We start from the raw sequence: 18301 nt of genomic DNA, 5'->3' as shown, positions 1-18301 counted from the left end.
TGACATTATATGGAGGATATTTAAGTACAATGGCGGAACGATCATTCGAGGAGAAACGGCTAGAAAGATTTATAACGTAGAAAGGGTCCTTCGCCAATAGCTGCGATCTATGGAGAAGAAAGAAGGAAGAAAGAAAGAGGAGAATAAAGAAATATAAATGTAAATATTAATAGAGACCTCTCTTTCTCTCTCTCTTTCTCTCTCTCTTTCTCTATTTCTCTATCTATCTTTTTCTTTCTTAATATATGGGACCAAAGTAGCGAGGGTAAACTTTCTCCAGGGCTTTCTCTTTCCCGTATCTTTCCTTCTTCTTTCTTTCCCTTTTTTCTCCTGCTCTCCATCGTACAAATATTTAATGGATCTGAATGTATCTGTTCATATTGTATATGATACTTTATGCACGCATATTTCATCGAATTTTCTTAAACATTTTACTGTTTATAAAAGTTAACGATCAATTTTAAGAAATAAATTAACTTGAAAGGTGCTTAGAAAAAAAAAAGAAAATGAAACGAACTTGAGGATAAACGATCTTTGAAGTTTTCACGAGGACTTTGATAATAAATTTTCACGACGACTTTTAAAACAAATTTGATGATATCGAATCGAGTCGTCATTTGATATCATCGATGTCGATATTCATCGAATTAACTCGATAAAACTTCTTATATTTTTCATATTCGGATGATCGAAAAAGATAAAGAATTATGGAACCATCAGTAGCACTACTGTCGTCGTTAAAAAACTTTCAATGTGCGCGTGATCGCAAAGATACGAAATGAAATCAGGCAGAGAACCATCATCCCCTTCGGATAACTGAAAAAAAGATAGAAGATGGAAAGGAAGAGAAAAAAGCTCTTTAATTATTTGGCGATCCCTCCGATGACGGCGCGCTGGTCCATCGGCAGGTCTCTAGAGAGAGAAAGAGAGAGAAAGAGAGAGAAACAGTTAGAGGGAGAGGGAGAGGGAGGGAGAGGAACAGAGAGAGAGAGAGAGAGAAAGAGAGAGAAAACGAATAAGGGGAGGGTATACGTTCCGCTGGATTTAACGGAGTTAATTAATCCCACAGTATAATTAAAGTCCCGTTTCGATGTGCCGAAAGGCGTGCACGAATCGACCTCCTCCCCACCTCTTTTTCCCACCCCCAGGCTCGAGCTCGCGAGTATAAAATCGTGAAAAACGATGAGTTTTTTACGAAGCGTCCAACTTGTTCGGGGGTTGGCATCAACGTTGTGAACCGAAAGAGAAAAAGTTCATTATCTTTTGTACTACTAGTTCGGATAATGAAGGCTATATAAGTACATTTTTAAATAGAAAAGAATTATTATGAGATGAAATAAAAAATGTTAACACAGTAGTAAAGAATAGATAGATAGATAGATAGATAGATAGATAGATAGAGAGAGAGAGAAGATTAAAACAAAATAAAATTGATTGATTATAAATAAGATATAAAAAAAGAAAACAAATTTTTATAAAAAGATTTGGGGTGATGATAAAAGAAAACGATATAATTTATAAATTTTAACAATGATAATAATAAGAAGAAAGATAGATAGTAATAGAGAGAGAGAAAGAGAAAGAGAGATAGTGTGTAAGTAGGAAGGTTAAAAGGTGAGAGAAAGAGCGAGAAGTTGGTAACGACGGAATGCTGTCCGTTTAATTAAATTCTACCGTTTTGAAGCGAGACGCGTTGGGTCATGGTTTCACGACGACTACTCGCATACAATTGGAAATCGAAGGAGAAGGAAAATGACTCCGAGTAGAAGGTTCCTTCTCCAGACCGATACCTACCTATGCGTTTCTTCCACTTTCGTAGATTATTCCTCCACTTCCTCCTCCTGCTTCTCTTACTCCTCCTAGTCCTCCTACTCCTTCTCTTACTCCTCCCCCTCTTTCTCCTCCTTCTTCTTCTTGTTCGAGCTCGCACCCCAATTTCCCGTTAAGCGAGATCAGCTTACGTCGACGTCTCTGATATTGCGTCGTTCTGACGAGGATAAGAGGGGCCGAGGGGAGGCTAGTGGGCCGAATTTTTTCGCGCTATGGGGGGTCACGTCAGTGTGGAATTTCGCGCTTGAAAGAGGAGATTTGAAAAGCGTCTGCTTTCGTTGAAACGAAACTTTTCGTTGACGTCAAGTCACCATTTTTTTTCTTTCTTTTCTCTTTATTCGTGAACGAAGGAACGTGCGAATGGATGGATATTATAAAAATAATGAAAACATAAAAAAGAAAGAAAAGGAAAGAAAAGAAAAGAAAAGAAAAGGAACGAGTGGCTACTCGTTACAAGAAAAACGTTAATTGTCCGCAAGAATAATTAATCCTTTTCGATCGAGGATACAAATCATCCAAAGAGGAACTTTGCTTTCGCTGGAGTCGTTTTTCCGCTTTTTCCGAAGTACCCGTCCATCCTGTTTCTTCTTCCATTCCTTTCTACGTTCCTTTCCTGTCTATCCTGTTTGCGCAAGGCGCAAGCGCGAATCCTGTCGCGCCCCCGAAAAACCGTGCGCGCCGTTCGCCAGTTGCGTTCGGACGTTCACAACGTCACGTTCGTCTCTTTTCTCTCTTGTCTGTGTATCGTGTTAGTTCGTCGGTCTCCGCTGCCACGTGACTTTCGTTTTCGATACGCGTATTTTTAAGTCGCAAAAATTCGAACTATTACGACTGTCTTATTTTTTGTTGTTGTTGTTGTTATCGCTGTCGTAACTTTTCCTTTTCTTTATATCGTCCTTATTGCAGAAACACTCGTGAAGGACATTTATATCATAAGTATTTACGAACGAAAGGAAAGAAAAGAAAACGAGTAAGAATTGAAAACGATAAAGAGATTTTTAAGGAGAGAGATTTTTATTCCTTTTTCGAGACAATATCGTTTCGTTTTTGCGAGACATAATTATGAAGTACCACGTTGAAAGACGTTCGAACGTTCCTCATATCCAAAAGAAAATTATGATCACTCGTTTCCTTTAAACACACGTCGGTGATACACCGGTGTGATACATCGTGGCCCTGGCGAACAGTGTGGCATGTGACCATATGTGAGACAATGTGGTGGGTGGGTGGATCCTGCGATCTCCAACGATGCAAGTTCCTTGTTCTCCTAATCCTGATAGGTTGCAGCGAGGCATATCTCAATATTTTCATCAGCCAATCGCAAGTTATGAAACTTTTGGGTAAGTTCCTTCAGCTCTGACAATGTCATCATTTATAATATCATATGATTTTTCTTTTTTCCGAGTTTTATCAAACTACCTTCAGTATTTCTCACAACAAAGCTCGTCATTTAAAGGATTCCGCTATCTTTTTTCTCATTTTTCTTTCGTTTCCTATCTTAACGTTGCCTCGATAAAAGGAGAAAGGAGAGAAAAAAGAAAATAGATATAATGATTCCTTTATAGGAGAACTCGTTAACAGATCAGATTACAATAGCGAGGTTGAAAACTACCGATGCTTGAAAAGACGAGAAGAAAAGCGCGAAAGAAAGAGATAGAGAGAGAAAGAGAGAGAGAGAGAGAGAGAGAGAGAGAGGGAGAGAGAGAGAGAGAAAAAAGAGATACAGAAAATAAGTGTAGATAAAGGAAATAGGAACTTGAAGGGAAGCGTTTTTGAAACCGGATCTATTTCGATGTAGTAATCTGGATGCAATGTCATTGGTACCGCGAAAATGGTGTCAGGAAATGCGATAAGATAGAAGTTAAAGACGCGAAAAGTAGTTTACAGTAAATGAGAATTAAAGAAAGAGAGAGAGAAAGAGAGAGAGAGAGAGAGAAAGGGATAGAGTGGAGAAAGACAAAATTGGCACTCGTCGTTATGGAGTGTCGTGGAGAGCATTGAATCAGCAATTTGCGGCACGAGGCGTTCGTTTTAATGGTCGTGTCACCTATATACACTATATATATATATATATATATATATATATATATATAAAACATATGTATGTACATATATATATATACAAACATATGTATGTACATATATATATACACAACACATACATGGTGAACTTCCTAGCGCGCGTGAACACTGTATACCATTCGATATCACTTTACAAACCCCCATGATTCATATAGCCGCACCCGTTCGTGTATGTATATACACAGAGCGTATAGCGAGCGGGACATTTCAGCTTTTTCCTTCTCCGTTGGTAAAAAGGGGTAAGGGTTGAAAGGGGATGAGAAAAAGAGAGGAGAGAGAGAAAATGAGAGAGAGAGAGAAAGAGAGACGTTGATGTATTTACGAGCGACTGGACGCTCGTGATTTCTCGAAAATCGAGCCAATCTCGAGCATTCCAAGCGTTCTATGTATTATCGTCCGTCTCTCCTCATTTTTTCGCATACTTTAATCTACATGGCGGACGTGTTTAAATTTACGATTAGATCGCGAACGTGTTAATGTTGCTGCTAGAGAATATCTTATTACGTTTCTCGAACGTCTCATTTATTTTCATATTAAATATCGAATATAATTTTCGTTTAATTAAAATACAAAAAAAAAAAGAAATGATACTACGATATTAATTGTTGTAAAATTTATTTCTCTTTTATCTTTTTTTTTGTATTACTTATCTTTTTGTCGATTTATGTAGATTCGATCAGTTTTCGGATATAGAGAATCGATGTTCTCTATACGTATATACGTATATTTTTACGCTTGTCCCATGGCTTCTTGCCAGGAGCCGATAAATCATTTACTTCTATCTATCTGTTTATCTACTTTCGCAAATTTTCGAAAAACAAAAACAAAGAAAATAAACAAACAAACAAATAAAAAATGCGAAAAATAAGAAAAAGAAGAGGGAAAAAAATTGTACGTAGGATAGAGAAGCATAGGACATTTAATCTTTAAAGTGCTACGAGAGGACAGGTGGTGCATCGAGATAGAAAGAATAGTCCGAAAGCCTCGGTTTCCTTCTATGCGAGAAAACTCGAAGGCGCCTAATGGATCGCGTAATACTCTTGCATTTTGGATTTTATCGTTGAAAATAGAGAATGGTGTATAGAAAGATAAAGGGTTACTGGCGTTAGGACGACAACTACAAGGACGACGAGGAAGAGGATCGAAGCGGAGGACCGAAGCGGAGCCGAGTTTCGTCGCCGAGCCACTCGAAAGTCACTTAACTTAGATTGCCAGAGCGAAATGACTTTACTTCCCTGGAAAACTTCGTTCCGTAGGGAGAGAAAGAGAGAAGAAAAGAGAAAGAAAGAGAGAGAGAGAGAGAGAGAGAGAGAGAGAGAGAGAGAGAAGGAGAGAGAAAGCATTACTGCTAGCGAAAAAAAAGAAATGAGAAAGAGAGAGAGAGAGAGAGAGAGAAAGAGAAAGAGAGAGAGAAAGAGGGTGAGTTCGAAGTTTAAACCGAAAGAAAAAGAAAAAAAGCAACAGAAAGAGAGAGAGAAAGAGAGAGAGAGAGAGAGAGAGAGAGAGATAAAGCGTTTCTCCATTCTATCTTCCTTCTTTTTTTTTAAAGACGAAAATACTAGAGAATTCTCTCTCTCTCTTTCTCTGTCTCTTTTCCTCTCTTTCTCTCTCTCTCTTTCCAGCAAATTCAGCGTTTACCTGCGGTAGTAGGACTTCGGGAACGTTTACGCGACCCTGTCGGTTGGTTCCAATTGGATAGCAGACTTCGTGGACCTCTTCCATGACTCGTTACCGCAGTCTTTTTACAAGCAGGCTTGTCGACTGACTTTTTAGAAATTAATCGAGATCGTCGAACTATTCGATAGTTCCAATTTAACGCACTAATCGATATCTAATAATGCTGGATTGATCGCGTGGATTTTCTATTTTCTTTTTTATTTTCTTTTTTTTTCTCTGCGAGAAAAACGATCGATTCGGAGTTTACTTTTTGTTAGTCCTTTTTTGCTCTGTTTTCTTTTTTTTTTCTTGTTTTTACTTTGCTTACATATAGAGTACTTCTCGCGTACACGAAATTATTGTGCGAGATTACGTTGGAAAGGTTTAATTTTAACGAACACACGCCATTCTTTATACCAAAAATATATCGTTGATTATTGTGCGAAATTGTGCGAGTTTACGTTCACAAGGTTTAATTTTAACGAACACGTGCCATTCTTTATCCCAGGTATATCGTTGATTATTCAGGAGGTAGTTTATTGTTCGGATATTCATACTCGGGACGCGAGCAAAGTTTAATATGATTTACATTTAATGGATTGCCAGGTGCGAAAGTGCAATATATCGAGAGAATAAGAGAGAGGAAGAGAAGGGGAGAGAGAGAGAGAGAGAGAGAGAGAGAGAATGAAGGGGAGAGAGATGAAGAGAAGGGAAAAAAGAATAGAGGAAGAGAGAACGTTTCGTTTACATAATAACGTTTAAAAAAGTAAAGCTTATCTGTAGGATTACATTTTATTCGATCGATCGGTGATACTTGTAATTGGATTGTAGACGCGCGAGGTAGACGAAATTTGTCGTTTTATCGTCGGATAAAAGGAAAAAAGTGGGGCGAACTATGACCGTTCGAACGAAAACCGATTGCCTCGTATTTTGTTGCAAGTATTGAAAATCAAATTGAGGATTTTTTTTCGCAATTTATTCTTCATTACGTAAACATGGCAAACAGTATCGATTAATATCGTTCGTTCGTTCTAATCTATGTATCTTCTCTCGTCTGCATTTATTTTTTTTTAATTATTTTATTTATAATTATTATTATTATAATTTTTTTTTTCGTTGATGGAATCATGTTATAGACGTTTCGTCAGATGTGCGTCATTTCGTACGATATTTGTCATGACGACGACGTTCGTGTCGTCGCGAAATTAGTAAATACGACGTTCTCGAATGAGACCGCTATGGCGGTCCCTTGTACGATTAATCGCGCATTCGAAGATTAACGACATTGTTATGCCGTAATTAACGGCTGCTTACATGTGAAACGATGTTTCAGTAGACATCTTGGATTACTAGAACATTCGTCTAGGAATGTATGTATGTGTGTATATATATGTATATATATATTTGCACGTATGCAAACCAAAACGAAATTTTCTGTTTTCATATAAAATAAAATCAAATTGTAAACATAAATAAGCGTTATAGGATATAGGTCTTGATTTATTATTTGATTGGACTGTCATAAATTTTACTGTTTGCACAATCTTCATAATAATACTTGTTCGCTTTATATTAAAAAGAAAAAAAAGGAATAAAAGAAAAATGTAATGTCCTTCAGTTCTCTTTCTTTATCGAAAGCTTTTCATTTCTTTGTAGAAACTTTCATTATAGAAAGTCCGAAAAAATGAAATCGAACAAATTAATTTTCTTTAAAAAAAGTGCAAAGTACGGACTCGTAAATATACATAAATAAATTCAATTCATTAATTTATATAAATACTAGACGAATGAGAGACTTTAATAATTTCTATTCATTCAATATAATGTATTGACGTTATTTTTTTTTCTTTTTTCTTTTTCGTTCTCTATTATAATAAGCGATTTTTAATAAAAATAATATTTAATAAAAAATATATATGAACGACTAAATTTGAGTTTGGACAGAATCGCAATGTCATCAGTTATTTGGTTGGTACGATGCTCGTTGGGGTTCTTGCGAAAAGCGAGTTTCAGTCGTCGTTCGTAGACGAATCTCGTTGACGCACCTCGACACTTTGGGATTGCCGCTGGAATTGATTTTTAATTTGCTTTCGGGACACGACGTGCGCGCACGCTTCAATCGCTTGCCGTTACGTTCCCCTTACTCCTCTTCAGCTCTCACCCTTTCACCCCTTCACCCCTGTGTTTGTACTGTCTGGACCACGAACGGCCGACAAACAAGCAACGTTTTCGTTCCCTTCCAAATGTCTCGTTACGAAGACTGAATTTCCCAGCATTTTTCTTTTTTTCTACTACGATTTTCACTCTTTTGCTATCTTGATAGAGAAAGAGAGAGATAGAAAAAGAGAGAGAGAGAGAGAGACATAGAGAGAAAAAAGAGAAAGAGAAAGAATCGACAAAAAAATTGTTATTAAAATGGAAAGACTATTACACGAACTAATAAATTTTTTTTCACCTTAAAAAAGTCAAATCGTTATAATTTGCAGATATCTTTTAAAAATGTATACGACGTGTAATAAGATATTTTCAAAATAGATACTCTTTAGAAATTATGTTAATGTAACAAGAAGCTAAGTTTTACTGAATAATAAAATTTCTTGGAAATTATGTTAATAATAGAAAGCTAAGTTTTGCCGGAGGAGAAATTTTTCTTGGGAATTATAATAATAATAATAATAATAATAAAAAGGTAAGTTTTACCGTAAGAAAAAGAAAATTGGGAAGGGAAAGATTGGATCGAACACAGCTGCGATTACAGAAATATCGGGAAAAATCGAATGGTGGCCATTTCGTAAGCCGATCAGAAAGGATCATATCAATTTCCTTCGTAGCACACAGGTTCTCAAGATGGAAGGGCGTTAACTAAATTGCAGCAGTTTGCCAAGGGATGGAGATCCGGAGAGACGATAACGTTAACCGCCATAGTTTATGGCCGAGCGAGTCCGCACGCTCTTTCGCATATATGCGGTTAGAGTAACGACGTTACAACATGTTTCTTTAGCACCATGCTAATCCCTGACACTGGATTAATTAATATGTTTGTTGCTTCATGGTTTTATAACTGCTAGCTCTGGTTTCGAGCCATTCTTCTCGGTCGTTTTTATTATTATTTTTCTTTAACGTGAGAAGTGTCGCGCATAAACGCAATGTTAATCAAGCTATACCTAAATTATAGTCATTGTTTAGAGCAAGTAGATAATGTTCGAGTTTCAAACTCACACTTGTGTCTTTATTAAACAACGATCTATTGAAAGAAATTAAATGTTACTTTCTTTGCTGATAATTGATTTGTGAAGAAGTAGTTATTGAAACATTTTATTTGTATTTCTTTTTTATCAATAATATTTATTATATTTATTATAATTGAGTAATTAAAAGTATCTATTTATAATCGTACATCGTGGACATTGTAAGAATTAATAATTCAGCTACAGAATTACTTATTAAAAAAAAAAAGGAAAAAAGAAGAAAGCAGTATTTATATAAGTTGTATGGTATATAACTGTAAGTATATTAAATAATGAATGAAAATCGTAACTAAAATGAACGAATATGCAAAGGAGTACCGACTCTTAAACGTAAGATTTCAGTATAGCTCTGAATATCGTTATCTCTGTAACGAGTGGTTAGAGTGCCGCTTTGTACGCGTATATCTCGTTAAATTCTCTTCTCCGTGTTCTTTGTGGTAGAATGTAAAACGGAGAAAACATAAGACCTGCTTGGATATTTGGAGAAATTAAGATCGTTTGGATGTAACGTCGTTTAAAAAATTTCGTCAGAAAATAAATATCGTCAGGGTGTTTCTTAATCGAGAGAACTCGTTTCTTCTAGATGTCATCCCTGTCTGATAAATTTTCTGCTTGAACTACTGAATTTCAGAAGAAGGAAAGAAAATAATTTTAAAATATTTTATATTCTACTTCTCTTTTTTTTTGGTATTAATATTCTTAAATTGTCATGATGATTAATTTAATTAACATTGCCGATCAATACAATTATTTTTAATGTCAACATTATTATTTCAAATAATTCGGTGTTGAGCCTTAACTTTTTCTTTTTTAAATGTATTCTTCAATTTTTATGTCTTGTATAAAAAATCCAATATACTCCATGGAGACTTTTATTTGTTGAAATAATGAATTCGTAATAATAATAGTAATCATTATTATTATTATTATTATTATTATTACGTTCACAACGTTTCCATTTAAATAAATTATAATTAAATCGACGATTTGACCGATAATTAGGATCGCGATAAATTTGATACTCTTTAAGATAGAACGATTAATTTTATTTATTGAACGATTTTGTTATTACAAAATTTATATCCATAAAAATACGTACGTATGGTAGGCGAATGCAGTCGAATTTTTGTCAATATTTTCGCACATTTTCGGATAACGAATGATTCTTGTTCGGTGTGCCGACATTGTCAGTCTGTTTTTTTAGTGTCATGCTAGAGAAAGGATGACCCGTCGAGGAAGAATAATCGAAATTTGTGTAGAACCATATTAAAGTGGTAAAACAAAAGGAAAATGTGAAAAACACAAAAACGAACCAAGTTTCGGGTCTTTCTTTTCTCTGTCTTTGTCTTTTCTCGATTTTTATTTATTTATCGAATAGCTAATCAAAATCATTTAACCGTATTCATAAATGCGTGACGTACGTGCATACATACGTATGTACATATGTATTTACATATATACATCAAATAAACAATTAATCTTGCGATCAACGAGATTGTTGCGTTTGAATGAATTCTAATTGCGACGTTAATGAAATGCCTCGAAATAACCAGAATTGATCTATCGATCATATATATATATATATATAAACCGTAGATACGTTGTGGCAAATGCGTCGATAAGGGGAGAGTCAATTTTCGTGTTAACATGTTCATGTGGATATTTCATTAATAGGTTTGATTCATAATTTAATTTTTTTGTTCAATAGTGAGACGATAATAAAGACATTAACCGATATCTATCTATTACTACTATTATTTTGTAATCCGACATTTCTCTACGATCGAATAATATTTATATCTCTTTCACGTTTAGAACCAATAAAAAATTTAATGATTTTTTTTGAAAGAGAATATTAAAAAATAAAAATAAATAAATAAATAAATAAATAAAAAGGCAAAATGTAATTCGAGAATACATACCAAATTGAAAAGAATTTAGTTATTTCAAACGCTAATCTAACTTATTTATTTATTCCCCATGAAAATCCAATCGTGATCGAAAAGAGAGAGAGAGAGAGAGAGTAAGAGAGATAGGGAGATAGAAGAGCGTTCGCTTTCCATTGAATAGAAATGTCCGTGCTCACGCTCAATGGTCAGCGTAAATGCAATATATTGCTATTAATGCATCGATTGAGAAGTATGCGTATGATTTGCAATCGAATATGCGAGGCTCCGAGCACCTGGTGCACAAGGCTAAAACCGATACTGTGAATCCTCGAGCATAGACCAGCTTTATTCCTACGGTTCATGGCAGCTTTCCATATCACTGGTTTCGTATATCTCTCTCGTTTTCTACCCATCTAGTTACAAACTCGAGCGAGCTCGCATTCCGTATGAAAATATTATTTCCTTGGGATAACGCGTTTAGATTCTCAAAATGCAAGATTTCTCAAATAGCATTTTATTTTTTCGTTTTTTTTTTCAACAATTTTATAATCCCTTTTTTATTCCACGATCCATAATTCTGTAAAAAAACTGAGATATCGTTTTTAATCATCCTTTAAAATTATTTCATATTACGATTAATTTGAACGATATATCTATGAATTAATTAAGGACATTGAATTTTCTATAAATGTTTCAATTAGTTTTCATAATTTTATTCGAAAGAATTATTTAAACGAATTATTTTATTCCATCACTAATAATTATTATCAAAGTACATAGATAATATATATTCTTATTCTTCATAAATTATCAGAATTTTATCTATCAGCAGGAAGTCATTTTTTTCGAATATTTCTCATCGTTCAATACTTTTTGTTTAACCCTTGATACTTTATCGTGTAACGAAATACGTGGGGGCATAAGAGATACGGCGACTACTTTGCAAAGCAATATAGTTTCGAAAGACGTCGCGAATTCTATTTTCTCGGCATCTATGCTCTGAATATCTAAAAGTAATCTGGATACTTTTGTGGAATGGTCGATCGATATGCGGCCCCGTGGGTTCACGCGTGACATATGGTACATGTCGAACGCATGACGGCACCGACCAACAACCAAAATGCTCTCAGCATATTCGACGGGCGAACAGAGACAAACAGAGAGAAAGAGAAAGAGAAAACGAGAGAGCAAGAAGGAGAGAGAGAGAGAGATAGAGAGAGATAGAGAGAGAGGAAGACAGATGGAGAAAGAGAGAGAGACAGAGAGAGAAAGAGAAAATATAGAATATAGAATATAGAGATAGAGAATATAGAAACTTGTGTATACGTTTTAAACGAACCTGTTTGTGTATGCGGATGTTTTCTATAGCTTAGTATGTGAATAAACACTTGCTATTTGTATACAGTTAAAGTATTTTTCTTTCTCGTTTTCTCTTTCTCTCTCTCTCCTCCTCTTTCTCTCTCTTTTTCTTTTTATTTCTTTTCTTACCATTTTCCTTACGTAGTACACTTGAAGTCAAGTACAAATTCAAGAACGTTACTTCGCAGGTTCGTTTTCCCGAGTAGATAGTAGTTAACTCGTTCAAGTATTAAAAGCAAGTGACCTTTAACGTAGCCAAAAAATCGATTGTAAAAATAATTAAAAAGATCAGACAAATTATTATATTACATGTATTTAATTCAATCGAGTCTGATGCCTTGAACAGAATATTTTAAGTATTTCGATAATTTTGTTCGATGATCGTTTATGTCGTAATGAGTAATTTATCTGCGAACTCATAAATTATTATTCTATTTGGATATATTTTATTGATTTTTCAATCGCCAAATGAAGAGATAATCTGTTCATCTGAAAATCGATTTTACATTTAATCTCGTTTCGAAACGAAACAGTTATAAAATAGATACGTTTTAATAAGAAAAATTATTTTTACAACAAAATTGTTTTTTTGCGAGTTTCATTTTATTGTTTTCATCAAATAGATGTAGTTGTTTCCAACTTGATCTCGTTTACATAAATCGTCCTTGCAAGGAATTTGATTTTATAAAAAGTTTTTACGATTATCGGGAACGAATTAGGGGGTGATATAAAGAGGGCCAGTGAAAGAATCGATTTGGAAGGATGAGTGGTTCTCGTTTTATAGTCATCGTAAGTACTAACATCGCGTGCACGTCACGAGCGTGCTCTTTATTCTGATTAATTACGTTAATCGGCCATTTGTCGTTACGCATTAGGATCTCGTTAAAAGTGAGTTGCCGACATTAAATCAATGGACGCATACTATCCTGCATTCGAGAGACATTATGATAGATTCGGTGATAATAATGATGCTATTTGTTCCTCGTAAGAGAAAACGTGTGGGGGTTTTATAAGCGTTTGTTTGAAATGAATCAACGTTTCATTACGCGCATGTAATCGATTAAATTCGATAGTTACACATTACTAAGCTTAGATATATATATTAGTACATAAACATATGTATATCTCGAATGTGTTTTTAAATTTCCATTAGATCGCTGTTTCTCTGATCAAATGGAGTGACAGTTTTGGCGGAAGAAAGTCTTGTTATTAGCACGTTATAATCAGAATCCACGTCACTAATATCGTATAGGAAGAAATGCTGAACACCGTGGAATTTAATTAGAATATAATGCCTATGGAACTCGACTATGACAGCTATCTCGATAACACGAAGAACTTCAACATCGTAGCCGAATAGTTACAGACAAAATTTATTATCTTATCATATTTTACTTTCTTTAAAAGAAACCAGGAATAACAATATAATTAAATAATCAATAGGAAAATAATTTTTATTATCATTGTCGATGATTATATTTCGAATGATGGTTGTTGAATTTGCTTCGTGTGACAATAAAAGGATCTTTTTATTCGAACGAAAGTTCTAAACTGTAGTCTCGTTTGAAAGTTACGTTAATCGGTATGGTCCTCGGGCTGTGAAACGATTTCCATGGTTCGACAAAGTTTTTGATATACTTGTCAGTTCGCATTAGACGAGTAGGAGAATGGGAAGAGAGGAAGCAGTAGGGGGTGGGAGAAAATGGGGGAAATGGCGAAGGTGGAGAGTAGAAGAGCTTGGAGAACACGCGCGTCAAAGTGGAACTCGCTCGGAGCTTTGCAACCCGTTCGATGACAACGTTGCTAGACGTTCGCGAGTTTCAACGTTGGATCTCCAAACAATTCTTGACAAGAACGTCGAGAAACAGCCTCAGAAGCAGCAGCCTCAGACGCAAACCCAGACCGCCGTTGGATTTATCCTCTCAGAGACGAAGCAACGCTTCGAGAGAAGAAGGAGACGTGGTCCTGTGCTCTCTTCGAGGTTCCTGTCTCTTACATAGATATATACGTACATATGTAACGCTATCTACGAACCTATCTCAGTACCTACGAATTCTGAAAGCCGATTTGCCTCGAGAGGATTTCCTTGCGTTTAGACGTTAAGAAGGTCGTCGTATCTATCGTACTATCTTGCCAGTTTCATGCATAACTAGTAAGTAGTAACCTTTGTAGTTATATCATTTCAATTGATTCTTCATACGTATCGAGCATGATCAAGAGACTACGTACGTCTAGTATGCCCTTTTATCTAGTACGTCTAATCTTAGTTCATACTTATATAAGATTTATACGTAATGAACTAACTCTCTGTTATTAGAATAGAAATGTAATATATGCACGTATTAATATATTAAGATAAGATAAAGATATAGTATTAGGTAAGACAAGGGAGAAACTGTCTGATTTATTATTATGATTATGACTAACTTTAAGACGCAGTAAAAGGAAATGTTAATATAGAAGGTATAATTACAGTGAAATCAATTGTAACGAATTAATTCAGGTCCTCTTAAATCTGAGATTATAAAATGAGTTTAGAAATTCTAATTAATTCGTAGGAGATGATATTCGTATTTTAAAGGATCGGGAAGTTAACGATTCGCACTATAAATAAGCTAATAAGTAACGAGCATTTGAACACGAATCAAACGTTTAGTTCACGCTACAGTTTCGCCTCGAGTGATTCGAACTTTCGTCAGTCGTTGCGGTTTCGTCTCGCCTCGTCTCGTAGCGTGCATCGCATCGAATTCCATTCTTCTCGAGTTTGTTTCGATCCAAAGAAAAGCATGCGATAGAGAACGACTCGAGTTTCAAAGTTTCACCAATGGAATCGAGATATTCGGAGGAACCAAGGAAGGAACTCTTTCGTCGTGGCTCCGTGCAACTTTGCCACGCCTTGCTCGCCGATTTAATTAGCTTTCAAACGCTTACAACTTCTGATTTTCTCTTTCCTTCTCTCTCTCTCTCTTTCTTTCTCTCTTTCTCTCTCTTTCTTTCTCTTTCTCTTTCTCTTAATGTACCAAAAGTGAGAAAGAAAGACAGACAGAGACGGACAGAGAAAAAAGAGAGAGAGAGAAAGAAAGGATAGAACAAAAAGGAATTCCTTCCCGGCGAGTATTCGCCAATTAAAAATTCCGCTTGGTTGAGCTCGCCTAATTATCGTTCGCTGTGTTGATGAGAGTAAAATGGTTGGGAGTTGGATTGATGGGAAAGGGAAGAGGAGAGTCGATGGGAAAGAAAAAGAAAGAAAATGAAGGTGGTCCTCGATCAATGATGCTTGATTAAGAAAACCATGGTAATGATCGGCGATATTTTCAACGAGCGATCGTTCGAGAAGTTGAAGGATAATTATTATTTCTTTTCTTATCCTTCTAAGTAAGTACTTCTTCCGTTTCCATGAATTAAAAATTAAAAGGGTCGAAGTTATCTGGAAGTATTAAAATGGTTTTTAATACGCCAAGGGAAATCTCATTGTCGTGGTTTTGCTGGTCTACAGAAGAAGAAAAAAGAAAAAAAGAAAAAAAAAGAAAGAAAAGATAAACACGGTTACTTCGACACGTTACTTTTCCCATTTAAGGTTTTATTCTCGAAAAGATTCGGTCGAGCTCTTCGATCGACAAGATGGCGAAACGAGAAAACGACGGGGGTATACAGGGAGTTGTTGGGTGGTGACTGTAAAGCGGATGATCGAGAGGAAAGTAATCGAGTTTCGATCGGTAAATCTGCGATGGATTCGTCTACTCGATTCACTCTTTTTCTATAGTTATGGATATTGGTTTATGGAACTTATTTCGATCCTCCATGAAAGACTCTATATGAAATAAAATCTAATAGGAAAGGTACACATCCAAAATTTAGTCCTAATTGTAAATTGACATTTTTAAACGTCTCATCTTGTTTGCTATTTTACAAGAAGATTATTTTTTTTATATTATACGGATATTTTCATATACCTACTCACAACGGTGTCATTTTAGAAACAAAGCACATTATTGATGTTTAACTTTTCATAATTAAATTCAGTCGATACATTACAACGAGACTGGCAACGTTTTGTATTGTTGTTAAATAAACAACCTACATATTTCAGAATTCAGTAGTTATTCTCGATATACGTACACGTTATAAATTTCAACATAAAAGCCATATGTTTAATAATAAATACAACACAATATTCGTTTGCTTATACATTTAAAAGAAAAAAAGAAAAAGAAAAACTCCTGAAAGATATTCTTAAATCGATAAAGTCAATCGATCAATCTTGTTTCTAAACATTTATCTGGACAATACAAAATTTGTTAATAGAAAATAAAAAAATAAAAAAAAATGACAGAAAAGAAAAAACAGAGAAAAGAAAATATAAAAATGATAGTTTTTCCAATCTCGTATATCATCCTTTTCATGTGGAACGAAGTCGACGAGAAACAGGTTGAACGACAATCCAGTCGAGTCAGGTCGAGTCAGTGAATGAGAAGGGGTGGGTGGTAACGAGGGAAGGATGGCGAATTGACACTCGAAGAGCCGCCATAGCGAGTAAATGGACACTTCACTGCCACTCGAGGGCGATTAACGATCGTAGATAAAACGTCGTCGGGGAGGATGACGACAACGACGAGGAGGATGATGATGATGATGATGATGATGATGATGATAAGCGAGGGCGATCGAGCAGCCCTCGAGTGGTCGGCAACCAACAAGTCAGGGTTAGTACCGTTCCACTGGCAATCTCGTTTATTAATTTGGTTATTACGCCATTGAAATTTGCGTCCTGACCAATGTGAAATTTCTCCGTCTCCATTCACATCGCTATCCTCTTCCATTTTCTTCGTCCTCTTGGTTGTTTCTCGTGGTGTACTTTACGAGCTCCGAGACAGTGCAAAACGCCAATTAACAGATCCCATTCATTTCTGAAAGGACTTTTATCGTTTCACTTCCCTCCCTTATTTCTCGCCTTTCTCCTTCCTCTACATCGTTTATACGATACCATTGTAAAGGGTGATTCCGTTTAATCCGTTGCAACTTGATATCTTTACTTTCGCGAACTCAACGAATTTTTAACAACGTTTTTATGTTATTTTATTTTCAACATTTGAAAGATTTTTAATTGATTCTTTATAAGTTTATCGTTTGAAAGATAACTTCTTGAGTATTTATTATCTTTAATAATTTGTAGAAAAGAATTCACGTGGAAATGTGCTCTCTAAATTTTTATTTTATTTTACGAACGAATAAAACCTTCAAAAAATTGGTTAATCAAGTAAAGTTTGAATGTTACAATAACGCGACGAAATAAATCGTAAGCTTAAATTATATTTTATTTGTTAATGTTGATTAAAAGTTTGTTCGAAATATTTCACAATAATTTTTTCGTCGAAGTTGTCTTGGTATCATTGAGCAAGGTCGTCGATTCAATAAATAGATAACGAAGGTCCTTGGTCCAATCGCTACACAGACGATAGATTCGATCTTGTATCGGCATTCATTAATAACCAAGCGTTCAGTTCAGTTCGACGAGTTGCAACAGCTATTGGACATGGCATATTCACCGCGTTACGATAATTGTCGTTAATTACACTTCGTACGCCGTTTTGCGGTTCCACAGAAAAATATGGTTATTTCATTTTTCTGATGACTACTCTTCGAGTAGATTCACTTCGTTAGCGAGAATCCTCCGTAACGACTATCCCCAGTCGTTCTCTTATTCATCGACTCGATAGAATCAGACTTCGATCGGTAATAACTTTTCAAGCTTTCAATTCATTAAAGGATTTACAAAGAGCTCGTAGAAATCGTGTTTGTAAATCATTATTTTAAATACATTACATTATTTCCATCAAACGTATACGATAAATCGAGTTGAATCCTATAATATTTATTATTTATATGATATAGATTTCATTGAATTATTAATGACATAATAATTACTTTTATATCGAGCCATTAGCAAAATTTCCTCGATTAGAAAATATTATTTACAAAATATTTAAACATTCATCATTAATTAACAAACAAATTGTTCGATATCATTAACGAATCCTAATGGAAAACATATGTTTCTTTTTCAACATTCTCATATTTCTCATACGTCGAACTGCATCAATTGTCTCGTACGTATAGACGAGTTGTTTATCTTCGTTTTTTTTTCTCTATATCGAGAAGAAAGAAAAGGTCTACGTGGCAATGAGAGTGCTTTCGCACGAACAAAAAGCCATATTAATTACGAAGCATTCACAGTCC

At 35.1% G+C, this 18301-nt stretch overlaps 1 protein-coding gene across 2 annotated transcripts in view; it reads left to right on the top strand.

The window, feature by feature from the left end:
- The first annotated feature begins 2536 nt into the window (after nt 1-2536).
- Nucleotides 2537-18301, top strand: part of LOC127065281 (tyrosine-protein kinase Drl) — a 74965-nt gene continuing 59200 nt past the window's right edge. For both annotated transcript variants that reach the window (XM_050997393.1, XM_050997392.1), the window contains exon 1: nt 2537-3170. In XM_050997393.1, the coding sequence (XP_050853350.1) occupies nt 3044-3170 (127 nt within the window). In that variant the 5' untranslated portion in view covers nt 2537-3043. The remainder of the gene's footprint in view (nt 3171-18301) is intronic.

The sequence above is a fragment of the Vespula vulgaris genome, chromosome 7 (assembly GCF_905475345.1).
Source record: "Vespula vulgaris chromosome 7, iyVesVulg1.1, whole genome shotgun sequence".
NCBI classification, from domain to species: domain Eukaryota; kingdom Metazoa; phylum Arthropoda; class Insecta; order Hymenoptera; family Vespidae; genus Vespula; species Vespula vulgaris.
Note: the sequence above shows the minus strand (reverse complement) of the source record. Positions and strands in the feature narration are given on the sequence as shown.